The sequence below is a fragment of the Rhinopithecus roxellana genome, chromosome 1 (assembly GCF_007565055.1).
Source record: "Rhinopithecus roxellana isolate Shanxi Qingling chromosome 1, ASM756505v1, whole genome shotgun sequence".
Lineage (NCBI taxonomy): Eukaryota > Metazoa > Chordata > Mammalia > Primates > Cercopithecidae > Rhinopithecus > Rhinopithecus roxellana.
The window spans coordinates 21,186,493-21,205,717 of NC_044549.1; the positions used below are offsets into that span (position 1 = coordinate 21,186,493).

The window sequence follows — 19,225 nt, forward strand, 5'->3', positions numbered from 1 at the left end:
ATAGAAGAGAGTCACCAATGTGTCTAGGCTTAAGGTTTAGGGCAAGTGATACCCTTTTGCTTATTTGAACTCAACCGCTGTATTAGTTTCCTAGAGCTATGATAACAGATCCCTAGAAATTGGGTGACATATAAGAGAAATTTATTCTTTTACTCTTCTGGAGAACAGAAATCTGAAATCAAGGTGTTGGCAGGGTTGGTTTTCTCTTGGGGTTCAGAGAGAGAATCAGTCCCATGCTGATCTCCTAGCCAACTGCCAACCATCCTTGGCATTCCTTGGCTTGTGGCAGCAATACTTCATTCTCTGCCTTTATTATCACAAGATATTCTTCCTGTATTTCTTTGTTTTCCTATGTCTTCACATGGCCTTCTTATAAGGATGCCAGTCTTTGGGTTTAGAGCCAACTCTAATCCAGTATGACTTCATGTTAACTTGATCACATCTGCAAAGACTCTGTTTCCAAATACAATCACGTTCAGAGATACTGGGAGTTAGGACTTCAACATATTGGAGGACACAATTTAACCCACTACAAATGCTGACCCTTACCTCTGGGAGCTGGCCTGGGGTGGGCAGCTCATGTGGATGGCGTTGGAGGAATGTTGGCAGGACTGTGGGTGGGATCTGGAGGGCTAGTCCACAGCTCTTAACACCCATCTTCCCTAAAATTCCCCTTTCTGCACAGAATTTTTCTCTCAATTTCCGTGAATTCATTGTAAGAGGAAGGCATGAGACCCCAGCTTAGATAACTGGGCCTTTGAACTGGGAGTTGACCATGTGACTTGATTTTCTCTCTTGTCATTCCAAACAGTGAGCATAGAGGACCTAGCAATTCTTGCTTTCTTCCAGGGGCTTCAGGGACCTGGGCTCTGGTCACTTTGGCTCCCACAGTGAGCTTTCCTAGCAGTATATAAAAGGGGTATTGCAAAACACTGATATGTCCAAAACAACAGTCTAACCAGCAGGGTGACATTTTCCACCTGCAGTTTCTGAGTACTGTGAGCTCATACCTCTAACTTAATGACTGATGTATCTTCTGCCACAGATGTTGACACCTCTTGCCTTTAGAATATATCCATGTTCTAATGCAGAGGCCCCAGCCCTTGGTGGGTGAGGCACAGCGGCAGTGATGCAAACGTTTTTGCAGCTGTTTGGGGATGGAGGGGCAGGGGCGTGCATGACTTAATTTTCCTATCTATAAAATAGACAATAAATGCATTCTGTCTCCTGGGATATAAAGAAGGGAAAGAGGAAGTTATTGTAAAGTACCTTGCTAATTTCAACTAATAAGATATTTTGGGAAAATGTATGACTCTGACATTGGTTGACAAATAAAATGCACTGGGCCAGGACAAAAATAGAAAACTTTGGTTGGATCGCTCCACTTGGTCAGGAAGGTAAACTGAATGACGAATCAATGGAGGCTACATGCTTCCACTCATGTTTGCCATTTAGGAATGCAGGCCTAATGTTGCCAGATCTATTTTTACAAAAAAAAAAGCTGAGAATGCAAACTTTTGTGTAATGTTTCCTAATTTTTTAAGTGTTGGGAACTTAAGCAAACTATTATTATTATTATTATTATTATTTTTGAGACAAATTCTCACTCTGTGGCCCAGGCTGTGGGCCAGGAGTGCAGTGGCGTGATGTCAGCTCACTGCTGCCTCTGCCTCCCAGGTTCAAGCAATTCTCCTGCCTCAGTCTCCCAAGAGCTGGGATTATAGGCATGTGCCACCAGGCCTAGCTAATTTTTTGTATTCTTAGTAGAAATGGGGTTTCACTGTGTTGCCCAGGCTGGTCTGAAACTCTTGACTTTAGGTGATCCACCTGCCTTGGCCTCCCAAAGTGCTGAGATTACAGGCGTGAGCCACCACACCCGGCCACAAATTATTGTTTTAAATATGCAGGCCAGACAAAGCATGTCTGGGAATTAGAGATGTAGCTCAAGGGCCAACGGTCTGTCATTTATGTTTTAATGGTAATATAGTGCCATGTCCTCGTGGAACCACCTTCCATCTCAGTACTGATTGTTCAAACCATACCAGAACTGCTGAGATGACTCAAACTGATCTTGTTATCCAGGCCACTGTCCTTCATATTGCCCCATATGGAAAGGCTATATGGTGAAAAGAGTATGGAGTGGGAGAAAGAACATGGAGTTTTTGGAGCCAGAAACTACTGGTTTGGATCCCTACCGTAGTCATTCAGCCATTTTGTAATACCGGGGGAAGTTATTGAAGTCCTTGAGTTCCAGTCTTTTCCTGTGACATACAAGGATGATGATGTCTTCTTCTTGAGGTTGTTTCAAGGACTAAGAATTATTGTGACATTTATGTACATGAGTGAGGATGAAATGACAAGCACATGGTGGTACCATCATCTATCAGACAGTAGATAGTCTAGATATTTTATGTAATCATAATATATGTGAACTTTTGTGTCTGCCTTCTTTTTACTTAGTATAATTGTTTTCAAGTTTCATCCATGTTGTTGCCTATACTTCATTCCTTTTATGGTTGATTGATAGTCCATTGTATGAGTATACCGCATTTTGCTTATCCATCGTCAGTTTTTGAATATTTGGGTTGTTTTCATCTTTTGACTATTATTAATAGTTCTGCTATGAACATTCGTATACAAGTTTTGTTTGGATACCTATTTTCAGTTCTTTTGGGTGGAAGTGGAATTGACAGGTCATATGGAATTCTGTATTTAACTTCCTGAGGAATTGCAAAACTGTTACCACAGTAGCTGCAGAATTTTATCCCAATAAAAAATTAGACAGATAGATAAATGCATGAATGTATTTCAGGTTTCTAAAACTAAATGAAATTCAAAACCAAGATAATATCATGGATAATCCTACAAATGTCTACCATATACTGGCTATGTGTCAGTTACAGTGCTTAGGCATTTCCTTGCAATGGCCCTTTTTGAGGATATATTATTATCCTCGTTTTAATGTCTTATTATCCTCATTATCCAGATAATCAGGATTATCCATTTTATATTCCATCAGCAATATATAAAGATTTCAATTTCTCCACATCCTCACCAATGTTTGTTATTTTTATTATTATTATTGCCAGCCTAATGAATAAAAAATGGTATCTCATTGTGGTTTTGATTTGCATTCCCCTGATGAACAATGATATCAATCATCTATTCATGTGCTTATCGATCATTTGTGTATTTTCTTTGGGAAAATGTTTCTTGAAGTCCTTTGCCCATTAAAATTTTTTTGGTTGAGTTTTAGGAATTCTTTTTATATTCTTGATATAATCTCTTATCAGATATATCATTTGCAAATATTTTCTCTCATTCTGTGAGTCGTCTTTTCATTTTCTTAATAGTGTCCTTTGAAACACAAAAGTTAATTTTGATGAAGTCCAATTTTTCTGTTTTTTCTTTGGTTGACGGTGCTTTTGGTGTCATAGCTTTAAAAAATCAACAAATTGCAAGTGATGAAGCTTCCTCCCTGTTTTCTTCTAGGAATTTTGTGGTTTTGGATCTCATATTTAGGTCTTTAATCCATTTTGAGTTAATTTTATATATGAGTTAATTTTATATATGAGGTAAGGGTCCAAATTCATTATTTTGCATATAATACCCAGTTATCTCAGCACCATTTGTTGAAGAGACTGTTCTTTCCCCATTGAATGGCTTTGGCACCCTTGTCAAAAACCAATTGAGCATAGACATATGAGTTTATTTCTAGACTCTCAATTTTATTTCATTGATCTAAATGTTTATCACTATGCCAGTACCACACTGTTGTTTTGATTACTGTAGTTCTGTAGTATTGAAGTCCTCTAGCTTTATTTTTTAAGGTTGTTTTGGTTATTCTGGGTCCCTTGCAATTCCATATGAATTACGGGATCAGCGTTTCCCATTTCTGCAAAAAAAAAAAAAAAAAAAAAAAAAGAAGGACATTGGAATTTTGATGGCAATTGCATTGAATCTGTAGATTGCTTTGGGTGGTATTGCCATCTCAAAAATATTAAGCTTCCAGTCTATGAATATGAGATAGCTTTCTATTTATTTGGGTCTTCTTTGATTTCTTTCAGTAATGTTATGCAGATTTTGGTGTACAAGTCTTAAACCTCCTTGATCAAATTTATTCTTATTTTATTCTTTTTAATGCTATTGTAGGTGGAACTGTTTTCTTTCTTTCTTTTTTAGACGGAGTCTCACTCTGTCACCCAGGTTGGAGTGCAGTGGCTCTATCTCAGCTCACTACAAGCTCCGCCTCCTGGGTTCACGCCATTCCTCTGCTTCACCTCCTGAGTAGCTGGGACTACAGGCACCCGCCACCAAGCCTGGCTAAATTTTTTTGTATTTTTAGTGGAGACAGGGTTTCACCGTGTTAGCCAGGATGGCCTCAATCTCCTGACCTCGTGATCCACCCGCCTCGGCCTCCCAAAGTGCTGGGATTACAGGCGTGAGCCACCACACCTGGCCAGAACTGTTTTCTTAATTTTATTTTTGAGTTCATTGCTTTTGTGTAGAAATACAACTGTTTTGTGTACTGATTTTGTATCCTGCTTCTACATTTATTAGCCCTAATAGTTTTTTTTGTGGATTCTTTAGGAATTTCTATACATAAGATCATGTCATCTGTGAATGTAGATATTTTTGCCTCTTTCTTTCTAGTATGGATGCCTTTTATTTTTCTTCATGGCTTAATTGCTCTAGCTAAATCTTAGCTTAATTGCTCTAGCTGAATCGTAGCTTAATTGCTCTAGCTAGATTTTCAGTACAACATTGAATAGAAGTGTGAAAGCAGACATCCATGTCTCGTTCCTGATACTAGGGGGAAAGATTTCAGTCTTTTACCATTAAATATAATGTTAACTGTGGGCATTTATTTATTTTAAAACCTTTTTGTACTCCAATTTTGAAATAACAGAGTGAAACTGCACCATGTAGAAACCGAAAACATTCTCTTAAAGTTCAGACATTCCTAGCGAGATGACTGTTTATATTTTGAAAACTGATCATTAAATGTCCTTTTAAAATTTTTATGAAAATATGACATATTAGAGACTCTATATATTACTAAAACAGGTAGCAAAACCTGATGTTTTATCTATTACATCTTAGATAATTGGAGTTAACTTAGTTATTTACCTTGGAAGCAAGCATTTTGAAATGCACTATTTTTGGGAATGTGGTTGGTTATTTTAATATGTGCTTTTTGTTCTAAATTACAGATTGGATTTGTCCTGTATCCCCCCAGTGGAGGTCCTGCATGGGATCTGGTGGATCATGAAAATATTTTGTTTCTTACCATATGCTTTTGTTGGCATTATGCAGTAACCATTGTCATCGTTGGAATGAATTATGCTTTCATCACCTGGTAAGTTAGCGATTTCTGTTCATGGAAGTTCTGTTCCTTGGTATGTGATTATCAAGACTCAGTGGTATTGAATTGAAAATTCAAAAGGGGATTTCATTCCTTATCATCCCATAAGACAGGGTAGCATAGCAGAATATTATCTGCAAACACAAAAATTCTTAGTAAAAGGAATAAATGCTGGTTTAAAGTTGGAGTCACTCAAGAGTGCCTCGGCTGTGCATCTGATGCTCGTATTACCCTTCATCACACTCCTCTGTGCCTCCTTGTCTCCATGTATGCTATTTCCTCTTCTCTCTTCTGAATGGTCTCCCTCACCCTGCACTGCCTATATAGTGAGTCCTCCATTTACCCATGTGTAGATACTTCAATTATAGCACTTCTTAAGTTTAGAGTCCTTTTTTGACCAACTTGTGTGTGTTCCATTAAATGTAGGTGTCTGCCTAATTTGACATTGACTAATATTTCTAAAAGTCAGATCCAGTTGAATACATTTTTTATTAGAACTCCAGTATAATGTTTCGTAAGTGGGTAAGGAGCAGTAGAAGAGAGTTATAAGAACACATATTTTTAGCTCCACTATTTATCAACTGTATGACTTTGGGCCAATTACTTAACCACATTAAGTACTAGTTTTGTTGTTTGTAAAATGGGGAAATAATAAGACCTAAATGAGATCGAGTATTTAAGCTTAGGACATAATAAGAGCTCAATAAATATTATTGTGTTGTTGTTCTTTCTCTTGTTATTCTTCTCCTCCTTCTCCTCTTCCTTATTCCTCTTTGGTATAAAAAAAAATGAATGTGATATGGACCCTACCCTTGAGGAATTTGTAGTCTTATAATTAGGACTAAATTAGGGAGATGCACAATGAAAACACAGTGCAATAAACAGAAATAGTAGAAGAACAAAGCACTCTTGAAATCAGGGGAGGCCTCTTTACAATTGAGAATGAGGCTGCAGCTTGAAGAATGAGCAGGAATAGAAAGGGGTGATCACAGTTCCTTTCTCTAAGGTGGTTAACACTGAACCACAATTGGTTTGGCTGATCTCAATGACCAGGCATGAAGGCTCCAGCACCTAATCCTTCAGACTTCAGTGCTGATTGAAATGTTCTGTATCTACAATGTCTAATATAGTAGTCACTAGCTATTGAGCACTTAAAATGTGGCTCATGCCACATTAATTTTAGTAATTTAAATATCCATATATGTGTGGATAGTGGCTACCGTATTGGACACTACACATCTAGCAGGTTCTCTGATTCCTAAAATGCAGTAGCTACTGCTAGGCCCAGTGAGGTCCCAGTTAGAACCAACTTTCCACTCTTCTCTTTAGACATGGGCCCCAAGTCACCCCTCCTGCTCTGTGCTTCTTTATGCGTCGTTGCTGAAGCAGCTGTCATGCTGAGGCACTGAGTGAAGAAATGATTCCTTTGTCTAGCTCTCAGCTGTCTCTGTTCAGCTGCAGGTCAGCCCACTTTGATCTATAGTTGCTTCCTTCTAGAGGTCTAAGTGCTTTGGGTACTAGGAAATTCCACCTTCTCATTCTATTAGTCCCATTCAGTTCCTCCAAAGCATGTGCGTGTGCTCCTTGTCAAGGCTGGCTCTGCCATTGAGTGAAACTTGGCTTCTCCCCTGTTGTTCTAGGCTGACTGTTGGGCCTCATCTCCTTAGGGGCTGGAAAGCCTTCAAGATCAGTGCCAGCATCCAAGGAAATGCTCTTCCTCATGTCAACTCCTCTCCAGAGCCAAAAGAAGACTACTGTCTCTTCCTGTTTCAAAAACCTTCAGACCCCTAATGGGCCTCTTATCCACTTATAGTACTCTGGAAACTGGACACTCCATTTTTTACTTTCCAACCTTCCCCTCTACCCCCAACATGTATTATCCTAATCTTTCTGACCACGCAGTTCCCTCCACCTGGCATGTTCACATTAAATGCGCGTCTCTTCTGTGAAACCTTCTGTGATGACTCTAGCTCTTGCTCATCTCCCCTGAAGAGTTTTTACAGCCCGTCATCTCCACCATGCATTTTAACAATTGGGATCTCTCTTGTGATGTTCACCATTAGCTCATGTGGGTTAGTCTTATCTACTGGCTAGATTGTGTCTCCTAGAGTATGAGACCCTTTCCGTAGTGCCCACACCTCCTGGCACACTGCCAAACGTATAGTAGATTCTCAGTAAACCCTTGTTTGCTGTTTAATAGGTAATAGATCTATGTTGTAGAGCTATTTAAATATAGGCTTCATTTGTTTTGAAATCATGTTTTATATGCTTTTCAGTTTTACTCTCATATTGCTCTTGAAAAGATAAGACCAAGGGTTAAATTTTCTGATATATAGTTCCACAGAAGTATCTCAAAAATCCCTCTCAGAGCACAAGGAAAGCCATTACATATTGATACAGGCAGGCCAGACCTTCATCAGAAAAACTATGGCAGAAAATAAGGGTAAAGATGCAGGTAGACTGGTGAAGTTTTTCATTTGTGACGAATGATATTGATGATTTGGCTTATCAAATTTGTTTGCATATTCCTATGTATTTCTGGGAGTTAACTATGCTTTATTGATATGGTCACAGCACAATGCCTTTATAACAATGATGCACAGGAAAAGCTTTGCCTAGTTCTTACGACATACTCTTTCTCACATCAGAGAAGTGGAGAGCCTGGTGAGGTTCAGCTGCTAATCAGTGTCACATCTTCCAGTATCAAAAATTATAATCCCTGCTTCCCCCAGGCCTATTGATTCTCTTTGTTTTTTTTTTTTTTTTAATTTTTTTTTGAGATGGAGTCTCTCTCTGTCGCCTAGACTGGAGTGCAGTGGCATGATCTCAGCTCACTGCCACCTCCACCTCCCAGACTCAGGAGATTCTCCTGCCTCAACCTCCTGAGTAGCTGGGATTACAAGCATGTGCCACCATGGCCAGCTAATTTTGTATTTTTAGTAGAGATGGAGTTTTGCCATGTTGGCCAGGCTGTTCTCGAACTCTTGGCCTCAGGCGATCTGTCCACCTTGCCTCCCAAAGTGCTGGGATTATAGGCGTGAGCCACCACACCCGGCCCAGATTCTCTTAAACTATGAAAACAGTCACCATGATGGAGGGTACTTCTTTGAGCTTCTTAATTCATCACGGCAGAGGCATCATGTGCAGGTGAACAGCTTGTCCGCTGCACAAAAGATCCCCCTGCAGGGGGCCAGTAGCAGGAAGCAGGGGCTAAATTTAGCCCAGACTTGACATGGGCCTTGACTTGGGCTGCCAACCCTAGAGGAGGGCTTCATGCACGTCCTTTATATGATATAGCACCTGTTTGCAATACACAGTAAGATGTGGCTTTAATGGAGAAACTCAACTGAGCTTGGTTTCATCTGGGTTGCCACAGACCAGCGATTCTCTTAATTGTTTTAGAAATGATCAAAGTTGGCTGGGCACGGTGGCTCATGCCTATAATCCGAGCATTTTGGGAGGCTGAGACAGGGAGATCACTTGAGTTCAGGAGTTTGAGACCAGCCTGACCAACATGGTGAAACCTCTTGTCTACTAAAAATGTAAAAAAATTGGCCGGGCGCGGTGGCTCACGCCTGTAATCCCAGCACTTTGGGAGCCCAAGGCAGGTGGATCACGAGGTCAGGAGTTCAAGATCAGCCTAGTCGAGATGGTGAAACCCCATATCTATTAAAAATACAAAAAAAATTAGCTGGCCGTGGTGGTGGGTGCCTGTAATCCCAGGTAATCAGGAGTTTGTGGCAGAGAATTGCTTGAACCTGGGAGGGAGAGGTTGCAGTGAGCTGAGATCACGCCACTGCACTCCAGCCTCCAGCCTGGGCGACACAACAAAAATCTGTCTCAAAAAAAAAAAAAAAAAATTAGCTGTGTGTGATGGTACATGCCTCTAATTCCAGCTACTCAGGAGGCTGAGGCAGGCGGATTGCTTGAACCTGGGAGACGGAGGTTGCAGTGAGCCAAGATTGTGCCACTGCCCTCCAGCCTGGGTGACAGAGCAAGACTCTGTCTCATTTAAAAAAAAAAGAAAAGAAAAAATGTAAAAGAATAATCAAAGTTGTCTTCTGATGCCTAATTAAACAATGATGCAATACATTGGAAAGCCACATTGTATCTGTTTACTTATACCCTGCTTTAATCCACAAAAATGTTCAGGCAACTCCAAAGCCAAATAAAAGTAATTTTCCTTTTTGGATTGCCTTCCCCAGTTGCCCAAATCATCTAGACTTTGTGGCATACAGGTGCATATTGCTCCGGGTTTCCATTTTAAACACCGTCTAACTTGAGATGCTTTTCTTTCTCCTCAGGTTGGTTAAATCTAGACTTAAGAGGCTCTGCTCCTCAGAAGTTGGACTTCTGAAAAATGCTGAACGAGAACAAGAATCAGAAGAAGAAATGTGACTTTGATGAGCTTCCAGTTTTTCTAGATAAACCTTTTCTTTTTTTACATTGTCTTTGTTCTTGGTTTTGTTTCTTGATCTTTTTGTTGGAGAACAGCTGGCTAAGGATGACTCTCAGTGTACTGTTTGCATTTCCAATTTGGTTAAAGTATTTGAATTTAAATATTTTATTTTTAGCTTTGAAAATATTTTGAGTGATACTTTCATTTTTGCACATCATGCATATCATGGTATTCAGGGGCTAGAGTGACTTTTTTCCAGATTATCTAAAGTTGGATGCCCACGCTATAAAAAAAAATTTGTTTTATTTGCCTTATAGATATGCTCAAGGTTACTGGGCTTACTACTATTTGTAACTCCTTGACCATGGAATTACACTTGTTTATCTTGTTGCTGCAATGACAAATAAATGAATGTACGTATTTTGGTGCAGACACCTGAAATCTTTGTTTTTGTTATTTACTATACTCCTCCTTTATATCATGCAGAAGAAGCTGCAGGACACAGCAATTCTTTTTTGTGAGACATCACTATAGCACCTAAGTTCTCCACGGGAATAGTAGGCCAGAAGTCTTCCTAGGGTGTGTGATCTTTCAGAGAAGATAAAAGGGATGATCTCTAGGACACGTGGTTGCAAAGCCATGAGAGACTGGGAAAGGAGGACTGGGGTGTTGTCCCTAAGAGGAAAAAGTCATCATGCACCATAGCATGGCCACCACGCCATCCCCTCTGCTACAATAGGTGAAAGGTTAAAACAAGGAAAAGTCTTTTATGGAATGCTTGGGTAAAAAGTCAGAACCCCTTACCTAGTCTGTGATCTAAGTAGCCCCCCAGTGGATAGTCAAGAAATCTTGTTTCTGATTCTGGCTCTACCATTAACCAGCCTTTAGATCTCTGGCAATCACCATGTATTTTTCTCTAAAGTAAGGAATTGAATTGAATGAACCATGGAGCTCTTCTGGTCGTCACACTTTATGAATCTAGAAATGGAAGCATGTGGAAAGCTATTAGGTTGGTGCAAAAGTAATTGTGGTTATTGCCATTGAAAAGCAATGTCTTCTCTTCAATGTCAACCTAATAATTTAGTACAATGTTAGTTACAAAGACCTGTATTTGCTATGAGAGAAAAGGAAGGAGGATTGCACAAATCCTTGAGGGATGACCCAAACCTGGAGGAAAGGAGGCAGCCTTGTGCACAGCTGGAGCTGAAATGTGGTCAACTAAGTTCTGAAGGCTCCCTAGCTTCCCAGAAGCACTGGCAAGTCCAGAAGGCTGCCTAGTCTCATACATGTCACACTGACATTGAAGAGTCAGGTGAGCAGATTCTTCAGGCCCCAGAACTGGACACATTCATTTTGTCACATAAGTTTGAAAAGAGCAGATGTGAGTGTCTAAAGGTTTATCTTGAATAATGCCATGAACCTTAGGATGTTTCTGGCATATGAAAACACCCACATGCCACAGTCCTTGGGGGTCATGGCATTCTGTCCCATATATGTCTTATCTCTCAGGGCTGTTTGCTAGACCCACAAGATTCTATAATTTTTGGCAAGTTTGGGTTTCAAAGGCGTGAGTGAGCGAGTAATCAGTAGCAGTTACGTGAAGCTGGCATTACTGGTATCTAGGCCTGAGCAGAAACACCAGGAATAATTAGCATGAACCAGATTAAGCCTGGAAATTTGAAAACTTATAAGTGCAAATAGTCTACAGTCTTTGTGAGAGAGCAGAAATTTCCACTCCTGTAGTCTGCACACAGCGATTACAAGTAAAATCAACTCAACGAGTTCTCAAAGGAGGAATATTTGGTTCAGGGCTACGTCCATACTCTAGGGCTATCTGCCTCTAGTTCCTGAAATGAGCAATATATTGGAACACTATCATGACAACTTTATGGCTACATTATTGGATTTGTAGTTTATGACTACATTTTTATGTAATGTAGTTTATGACTCACATTTTTATGGAATGACATGAAAAATTAGCAAACTGTGAACTTGAGCCAAAATGAGACAGTCATATTTTCTTTACTCGTGCTAGGAAACCTTAGATCAATAAGTACAATTTATAAAGGTTTTGATTTATAAAAAAGTATGTTTCAGTAAATGTTCTGAAACTGTGAAAAATATTTTATAACAAAAATATGAAAAGTTTTCAACTCTAGATCATGGGATGAGAAAAATTAGTTTCAGGCTACACTTAACCCCTGGGTACCAATGGAATCAATCATCCAGTGACTGTTTATTAAGCAGTTACCCTGTGCCAAGCAGTGTTCAATAAACTGGGAATACAGTGGTACTCTATAGCAGTACTTAAGCCAAAGTCCCAGTCTTCATCAAGCTTACATTCCCATGAGATGTAATTGACAATCAATAACAAAGTCAACAAATAAGTTTTATAATTTGAGGCAATAACAAGTTATATGAAGAAAAATAAAGCTGGGAAGGAGTATAAAGAATGGTGGGGTGCTTCTGTGGCTTACATATGATTTGTTTGTCTCCTTCAAGTTTCATGTTGAAATTTGGTCATCAGTGTTGGAGGTGGGGCCTAGTGGGAGGCGTTTAGGTCATGGGGGTGGATCCTTCATGAATGGCATGGTGCCATCCTCATTAGTTTGCACTCTATCAGTTCTCTGGAGAGTTTTTCTGAGAGCTGGTGTTGAAAAGGACTGGGCACTTCCCTTTCCTCTCTTGCTTCCTGTCTCACCATGTGATCTCTGCACATGCCAGCCCCCCTTCCCCTTCCACTGTGAGTAGAAGCAGCTGGAGCCCCTCACCAGAAGCTGATGCTGGTGCCATGCTTCCTATACAGCCTGCTGAACAGTGAGCCAAATAAACCTCTTTTCTTATAAATTACCCAGCTTCATGTATTCTTTTATAGCAACGCAACAGGCTAAGACAGATGGGGGAAAGCACCACTCTCCTGAGAGTGGTCCTTTCCCAGAGGTGCTCCTTTGACTGCCCTGGGGAAAATAGCCCCTGACTGTCTGCCCATCCCTCTTTATCATTATCAGGCATTATAGTGTTTATATATTTCCAAAGCCTTTAGCTCTGAAAGGAAAACCTTATCAAAGAAGAGATGGGGATGGAGGTTTACTCCCTTACTTTATATTTGTATTTTGTCTCCATTCTTCCAAAAACCTAGGATCTCAATTCCTGAGCTTTTGCCAAACTTTCTTGGAGTATCCTGTGCTTCATTTGTCATAACCAAAGTGGAGAAAACCTTTACATAAATCAGTGTTTGATTTCTAGTGCAGGTGTTAATGTAGGAAAGACTGAAGGACATTTTATAAAGCATACAAAACCCTGTGGATGGAAAGCCTCTGTGGCTGTATACACAGGAAAGTGAAGGGTGGGGACTGATTATTAAGCAATATCAAGTTTGGCTATTGATATGATACCAACTCCTTAGTGATTTCTGTAATTCTCCAATCTCCTTTGCTTGGGAAGCTGCAACCTCTGATTGCACTAACTTCCAGCTTATTGTTGAAATGGGAGGCTTGGTCATGGTACGCTCCTCATTGTTTCGTTTCTAGAGAAGCTCATTAATCAAGGTTGTATTAATTGTATCTTGGATGTGGATTGATAAGGTGAAGCAAAAGTCAATGGATGCTATGGGAACAATAAAAATAAATGCTGAGAAGTGGGAAATTCTCCCAAAATACAAGAAAATGATAGATTAAAAGTATGAAAGGAAAGTTAATATACATGAAGAATGTATCTAGAAATTCTATATTCTGTTTCATATGCATTCCAGGTAGAGAAAATTGAGAGAATAGAGGATAGGCATGAAATAATATAAGAGAATATCCCTTAATGGCAAGGAAGAGATGTTTGCTTGAAACTTGGAAGGGTGTTTTGAGAGATTTTCAGTGGATAGAGTGGATTTCTGGTAATAAAAATGTAAAAGCTTCATCCTGTCTTACACTTTTAAGTCCAGTTTGTGAATATTGTTATTCTAAGTCTAACAAATTTTAACACTCATTTTTAGGGAGCCTTTAATGTTTGAATATAATCTTAAATAATTAGATTTCCCTTTAAGCATTTTACTTTTTTTTTTTTTTGTGGGAGACTGGAATTTTATTATTACTCACATCAGTCTCCCTGAGTATTCAGATATCAGAGTTTTTAAAGACAACTTTGTGGGCAAGGAGAAGCCACCAAGGAGTACTGATTGGTCAGGTCAGAGGTGAAATCATAGGGAGTTGAAACTGTCTTCTTGTGCTGAGTCAGTTCCCAGATTGGGGGCCACAAGATCAGATGAGCCAGTTTATCAATGTGGGTGGTGCTAGCTGATCCATCAAGTGCAGGGTCTGCAAAACATCTCAAGCACTGGTCTTAGGCTTTACAATAGTGATTTTACCCCCCAGGAGCAATTTGGGGAGGGTCAGAATTTTGTAGCCTCTAGCTACATGACTCCTAAAAGATAATTTATAATTTTGTGGCTAATTTCTCAGTCCTATAAAATCAGTCTAGTCCCCAGGCAAGAAGGGGATTTGTTTCGGGAAAGGGCTGTTATCATCTTTGTTTCAACCTATAAACTATAAGTTCCTCCCAAAGTTAGTTGGGCCTGCACCCAGGAATGAACAAGGACAGCTTGGAGGTTAGAAGCAAGTTGAAGTTGGTTATGTCAGATCTCTTTCACTGTCTCAGTTATAATCTTGCAATGGCAATTTAAATCCCAAAAAACCCTTTGAGTTTTATAGTGCCTCATCTTCAGGTGTTGGCTAATGAAGACAGAAAAAGGGCAAAGACCATTTTAACTTCTTCCTGTTGACCAGGGTCATGTGGGGGTAGGTGTTGACCCCAAGTTGAAAGGAGTGGAACCACTTTGCAACTGTCAGAGCATACTCATGCAGGCCTGGCTGAGAGTCCAAGGCTTGCGTGATAAAGGTGTTAGTATTGTCAACTATAGTTTTAGTACCACATTTAAGGGAACAGCATACTATAAGGTAAATAATGAGTACCAGAATAAGGAATGCAATTCCCAGTTTCAAAAGTAAAGATTTGAAAGCGTTAGTTTGGGAACTTGTAGCCTGCCGACAGTTTAGAATTTAGGCCAAACTGCTGGAAAAAGTCAAGCACAGCTAACATCAGGTGTACTATAGTTTTTTGAAACATAAGTTTTCTCTCTCCAGTCCCTGTTTTTATTAAAAACAAATCATGGGCTAGGCACGGTGACTCATGCCTATAATCCTAGCACTTTGGGAGACCGAGGTGGGCAGATCACCTGAGGTCAGGAATTCGAGACCACCCTGGCCAACATGGCGAAACCTCATCTCTACTAAAAACACAAAAATTAGCCAGGCATGGTGGCACACACCTGTAATCCCAGCTACTTGGGAGGCTGAGGCAGGAGAATCGCTTGAACCCAGGAGGCGGAGGTTGCAGTGAGCCGAGATTGCATCACTGCACTCCAGCCTGGGCGACAGAGCGAGACTCTGTCTCAAATAAAACCAAAAACCAAAAACCAAGAAACACACACAGACAAATCATGATAGGACTGATGTGTTTACAAAATAAACTTTAGTCTTATTATACTTGACCTGATTATTTGCATGAAGTGCAGCAAGAATACTTATTTTCCACATAGGCTTTTAAAATTGGTTTTGATGGAACTCTGTTCCATAAGGACTATCAGATAAGACTTTTTTAAAGCTGAGCCTAGCCATGGATTTGTATCCTCAAATACTTATGAGTTGGATAAATTCCTCTCCTCTTGAGATCCCAAGATAACTTGGGGGTTTTGAGTCTATTAGAAAGTGATGTTCTTTACCTACCGCAGGTCAGGAACCCTGTACAGGGGCTGCATAGACAGGGTATGAGGACAGCTTTCCCAAGGGGCTTATATTGGCTCTACAAGTCAGATTTGATTCCTTAAAGCAAAGCATACCATTCCAGCCAAAGCTTTGGTAAACTAACCAGTATTTCTCATGGTGTTCTGTTGCAAAAGAAAACATTCTTATTGCACTTATGCAAATAACTATATTGCCATAAGTTAAGAATACTCACAAATAGTTTCCAAATTCTAGAGAAAGCAGGTAGAGAGAAACACATATGCTCCAATTAACTCATGAATCCTCCCAAGTTCTTATGTTATTCTTAGAAATGTAATTTATTAAACTTAAAAGTTAATTTATTAAACTTATAAACAACTGTGATGAAATTTAATTTTCTTAAATATTCAAATACTGTGTAAAAACTTAATGAGATTTTATAAAATCACAGGCCTAAGTTTGTTACTGAATTGCACATTGATAAATTGGGTTTATAAAACTAATCTGAATAGAAAAAAATCATTTTGAAAATTACAAATACCTACAATGCTAGACATACACAATTCCTTAATAGAAAATATCAACATTGTGGTCTTGATTCTCTTAAGTATATCTGTGTTTAATTCTGAGTCTTTCTCTGTTAAAACAGCCTTGCTTTAAGAAAGTGATTGGTTTATGGCAGGTAATGTTGGGGAATACCTAGGCAGCTGGTGAGATATTAGACCCAGGGGTACTGAATGGGATAGGATTCTTGACAGTGACCATCATGGCACATTTGAATCTCATTACAGTCACATGTCAAACCCTTTGCATAGGTTGTGTTCTAGCCTTCCATATACAGGGTGTGCACCTTCCTGAGTTGGAGTTATAATTACCTGTCTTTGCTGCCTACTCCGGAAAATCTGCAACTCCCACCCAGGATGTCATGTCACTTGATGAGATATTTTGCAATTCTTTAGCTTTTAGGAAATTTAAACAGATTTTATTCTACGTCTAAAGCCTTCTGAATGTGATGCAATCCTGCACTTTTTCCAAATATGCTATCTCATAGGACTACTTAATTTTTATAGCTATTAAGGACAATAACCTAACGAATTCTAGGTTGCCCTCTTTTATTTTAATTATTTATTCTAGAAGTTTTATATTTTTTACTTTTATTTCTGTTTGATTTATAAAATGTGTAAAATAATACATTATTTTATTTTTATGGCTCTAGAAATCTATAAGAATTTCATAACTATTATGTTTACATGTTTAAGTATTATTATCATAATACTAATTTAATCCTATGCTAAGAATTTTAAAACTTTTAAAATTTTTAATTATTACGAGTGCAGAATAGTTGCACATACTCATGGGGTGCATGTGATGTTTTGATACTGTCATAGTATATAATGATCAAATCTGGGTAACCGGGGTATCCATTACCTCAAACTTTTATCATTTCTTTGTTTTGGGAATATTCCAATTCCACTCTTTTAGATATCTTAAAATATACTATAAATTATTGTTAACTATAGTTGCCCTATTGTGCTACCAAACACTAGATCTTACTCCTTCTATCTACTTGTATTTTGTACTCATTAACCATCCTCACTTTATCCTACCCTGCAACCTTACTACCCTTCCCAGCCTCTGGTAACCATCATTCTGCTCTGCGTCTCCATTAGTTCTCTTTCAAAAGTAATTTAACCAACAGCTATGAGATTGGACATCAGCATTTCTTAGTGCCTTTAACCTTTAATTCCTTAAAGCTGGGATGATACATGTTTCTTGACTGCTTGTATGAGTTGTCAGAAGAATTATGATGGTTAAGGAAATGTTCAAATGGAGGTGAAAAAGTGCTCCTTATCTGAGTCCTCTCATGATCTTGGGCTGTTCTGCCTATTTTCACATCTTCTAAAGGGAGGATTAAAGATTTCAAGTAAAAAGCTGAAAGTGTAGCCCAAATAACACCTGATTTGTTGATCTGTGCCTGAAGCCCAAACACATACCGCCTCTAAAACATACAGGAATAAGCTCACCCACGTAATCAAGGGGCTTAGCAATTTAGAATGGAATAACCCTTTTTCATTTGCTCAGAAATTGACGCAGCTTGCCTCTGATACCAAGTCTAAATTAATTAACATTATTCTCAAAGCTTAGACTATTTGGGTATCAAAACAAATCAAATAATGTCAATTGCATGTGATTCAATGTATAGTTATGTGCTCATCTTATGTTCTCAACGTACGGCTTTTACCAATCAGGCTGACTTGTTTTCTGTTCTCCCAAAAATTTTATTTCAATTCCCATATCTATGTTGAATTAAACGCCCTCTCTTCCTTCAACCTATCAGCTTAATTCTGAAGATTCTTTATGGCCAAATTCCAAACCTTTCCCTCCTACTACTTCATACTGCTCTCTTCTGTCTATAAATTCCTGTAGCAGAGAGCCTGGGGAATTATTGGATCAGATGCTGTTTAGTCCTCTAATTATCCCTATCCATAAATTCTTCTCACTGCAATTATAATTCCCTAAAGATAACCATATTTCTTTGGTCTCTATTATAGCACCTAAGGAATCTTTCTTAACATGTAGTATTGAATAGGGAGCTCTAGATGCAGAAAGAAGAGAGAAAGTCTAAGGAAGATATTATCAATATGTCCTAAGATGTTGTCTGTAAATGAAGACCCTGAGACTGGAGAGCTAGTGACTTGTCCAAGAGTATGCAGTTAGTGGCCAAGCCCATCATCAGAGGTAAGTCTCCAGGCACCAGAAGTGAGGGCTCTTTCCACTTTAGCGGTTAGACTATTGCATAGAGAATGGCTCAGTTCCTTCTCAGATGGACCTGCCTTATTCTAAGGACCATCTGTCTTCATACCCCCACCCCTCTTCCTGTGTCCCATTCAGAGAAGAGATGCCAGTTTCTGTTCAAATATCTCTGGTGTTTGATTCTGGTCAGAGATTCAGGAAAGGGAGGATCACCACCAGGACAGTGATGGCCAGGGCACACGAGTCTCCCCAGGATAAGATGCCTTCCCCACTTCCCACTCCTCGAGATATGTGTCTGAAATACATTCCGTATCTATTGTGTATGTAGTATGCAGGATGATTGAGGACTGAAGATATTGCAGAACAGGCTGAACAGTGGAAAAGACAAGAGCGATGATGCTGCCCTCTAGTGGCAGAGTGTAGAAACACAACTCATAAGCAAACACCAAGTTCACATCCTCGAAGAAGCGTCCTTAACCCAAACAAGTCAGACCCCAAAAATAGTTAGAGGTAGAATTTGAGTTATTTTAAAAAATCTTAGGTTTTAATTTATTAGTACTTTAATCCATTGTTATGGGTGAAATTGTGTCTGTCCCCCACAAAATTCATATGTTGAAGTCCTAATCCCCAGTACCTTAGAAGGTGATCTTCTATGGAAATATGATCGTTCCAGATGAAATTAGTTAAGATGAGGCCATACTGAAGTAGGGTAGGTTCCACTTTAATATGTCTTATGTCTTTATAAAAAATAGAAATTTGGACACACACACACACACACACACGGAAAACACCATATGAACATAAAGGTGGAGATTGGAGTGATGTGTCTACAAGTCAACGAATGCCAAAGTTTGGCAGCAAACTACCAGAAGCTAACTAAGAGGGAGGCATGGAACAGATTCCTCTCTAACACCTTCAAAGGGAGCATGGCCCTGA

The 19,225-nt window shown here is 39.3% G+C and overlaps 1 protein-coding gene across 5 annotated transcripts in view; it reads left to right on the top strand.

Annotated features, from left to right (window-relative positions):
- Positions 1 to 10,205, top strand: part of TMEM45A (transmembrane protein 45A) — an 81,707-nt gene extending 71,502 nt beyond the window's left edge. For all 5 annotated transcript variants that reach the window (XM_010368844.1, XM_030940110.1, XM_010368843.2 and 2 more), the window contains 2 exons: positions 5,214 to 5,359; positions 9,670 to 10,205. In XM_010368844.1, coding sequence (XP_010367146.1) covers positions 5,214 to 5,359; positions 9,670 to 9,763 — 240 coding nt within the window. In that variant the 3' untranslated portion in view covers positions 9,764 to 10,205. The remainder of the gene's footprint in view (positions 1 to 5,213; positions 5,360 to 9,669) is intronic.
- Positions 10,206 to 19,225: the final 9,020 nt, after the last annotated feature.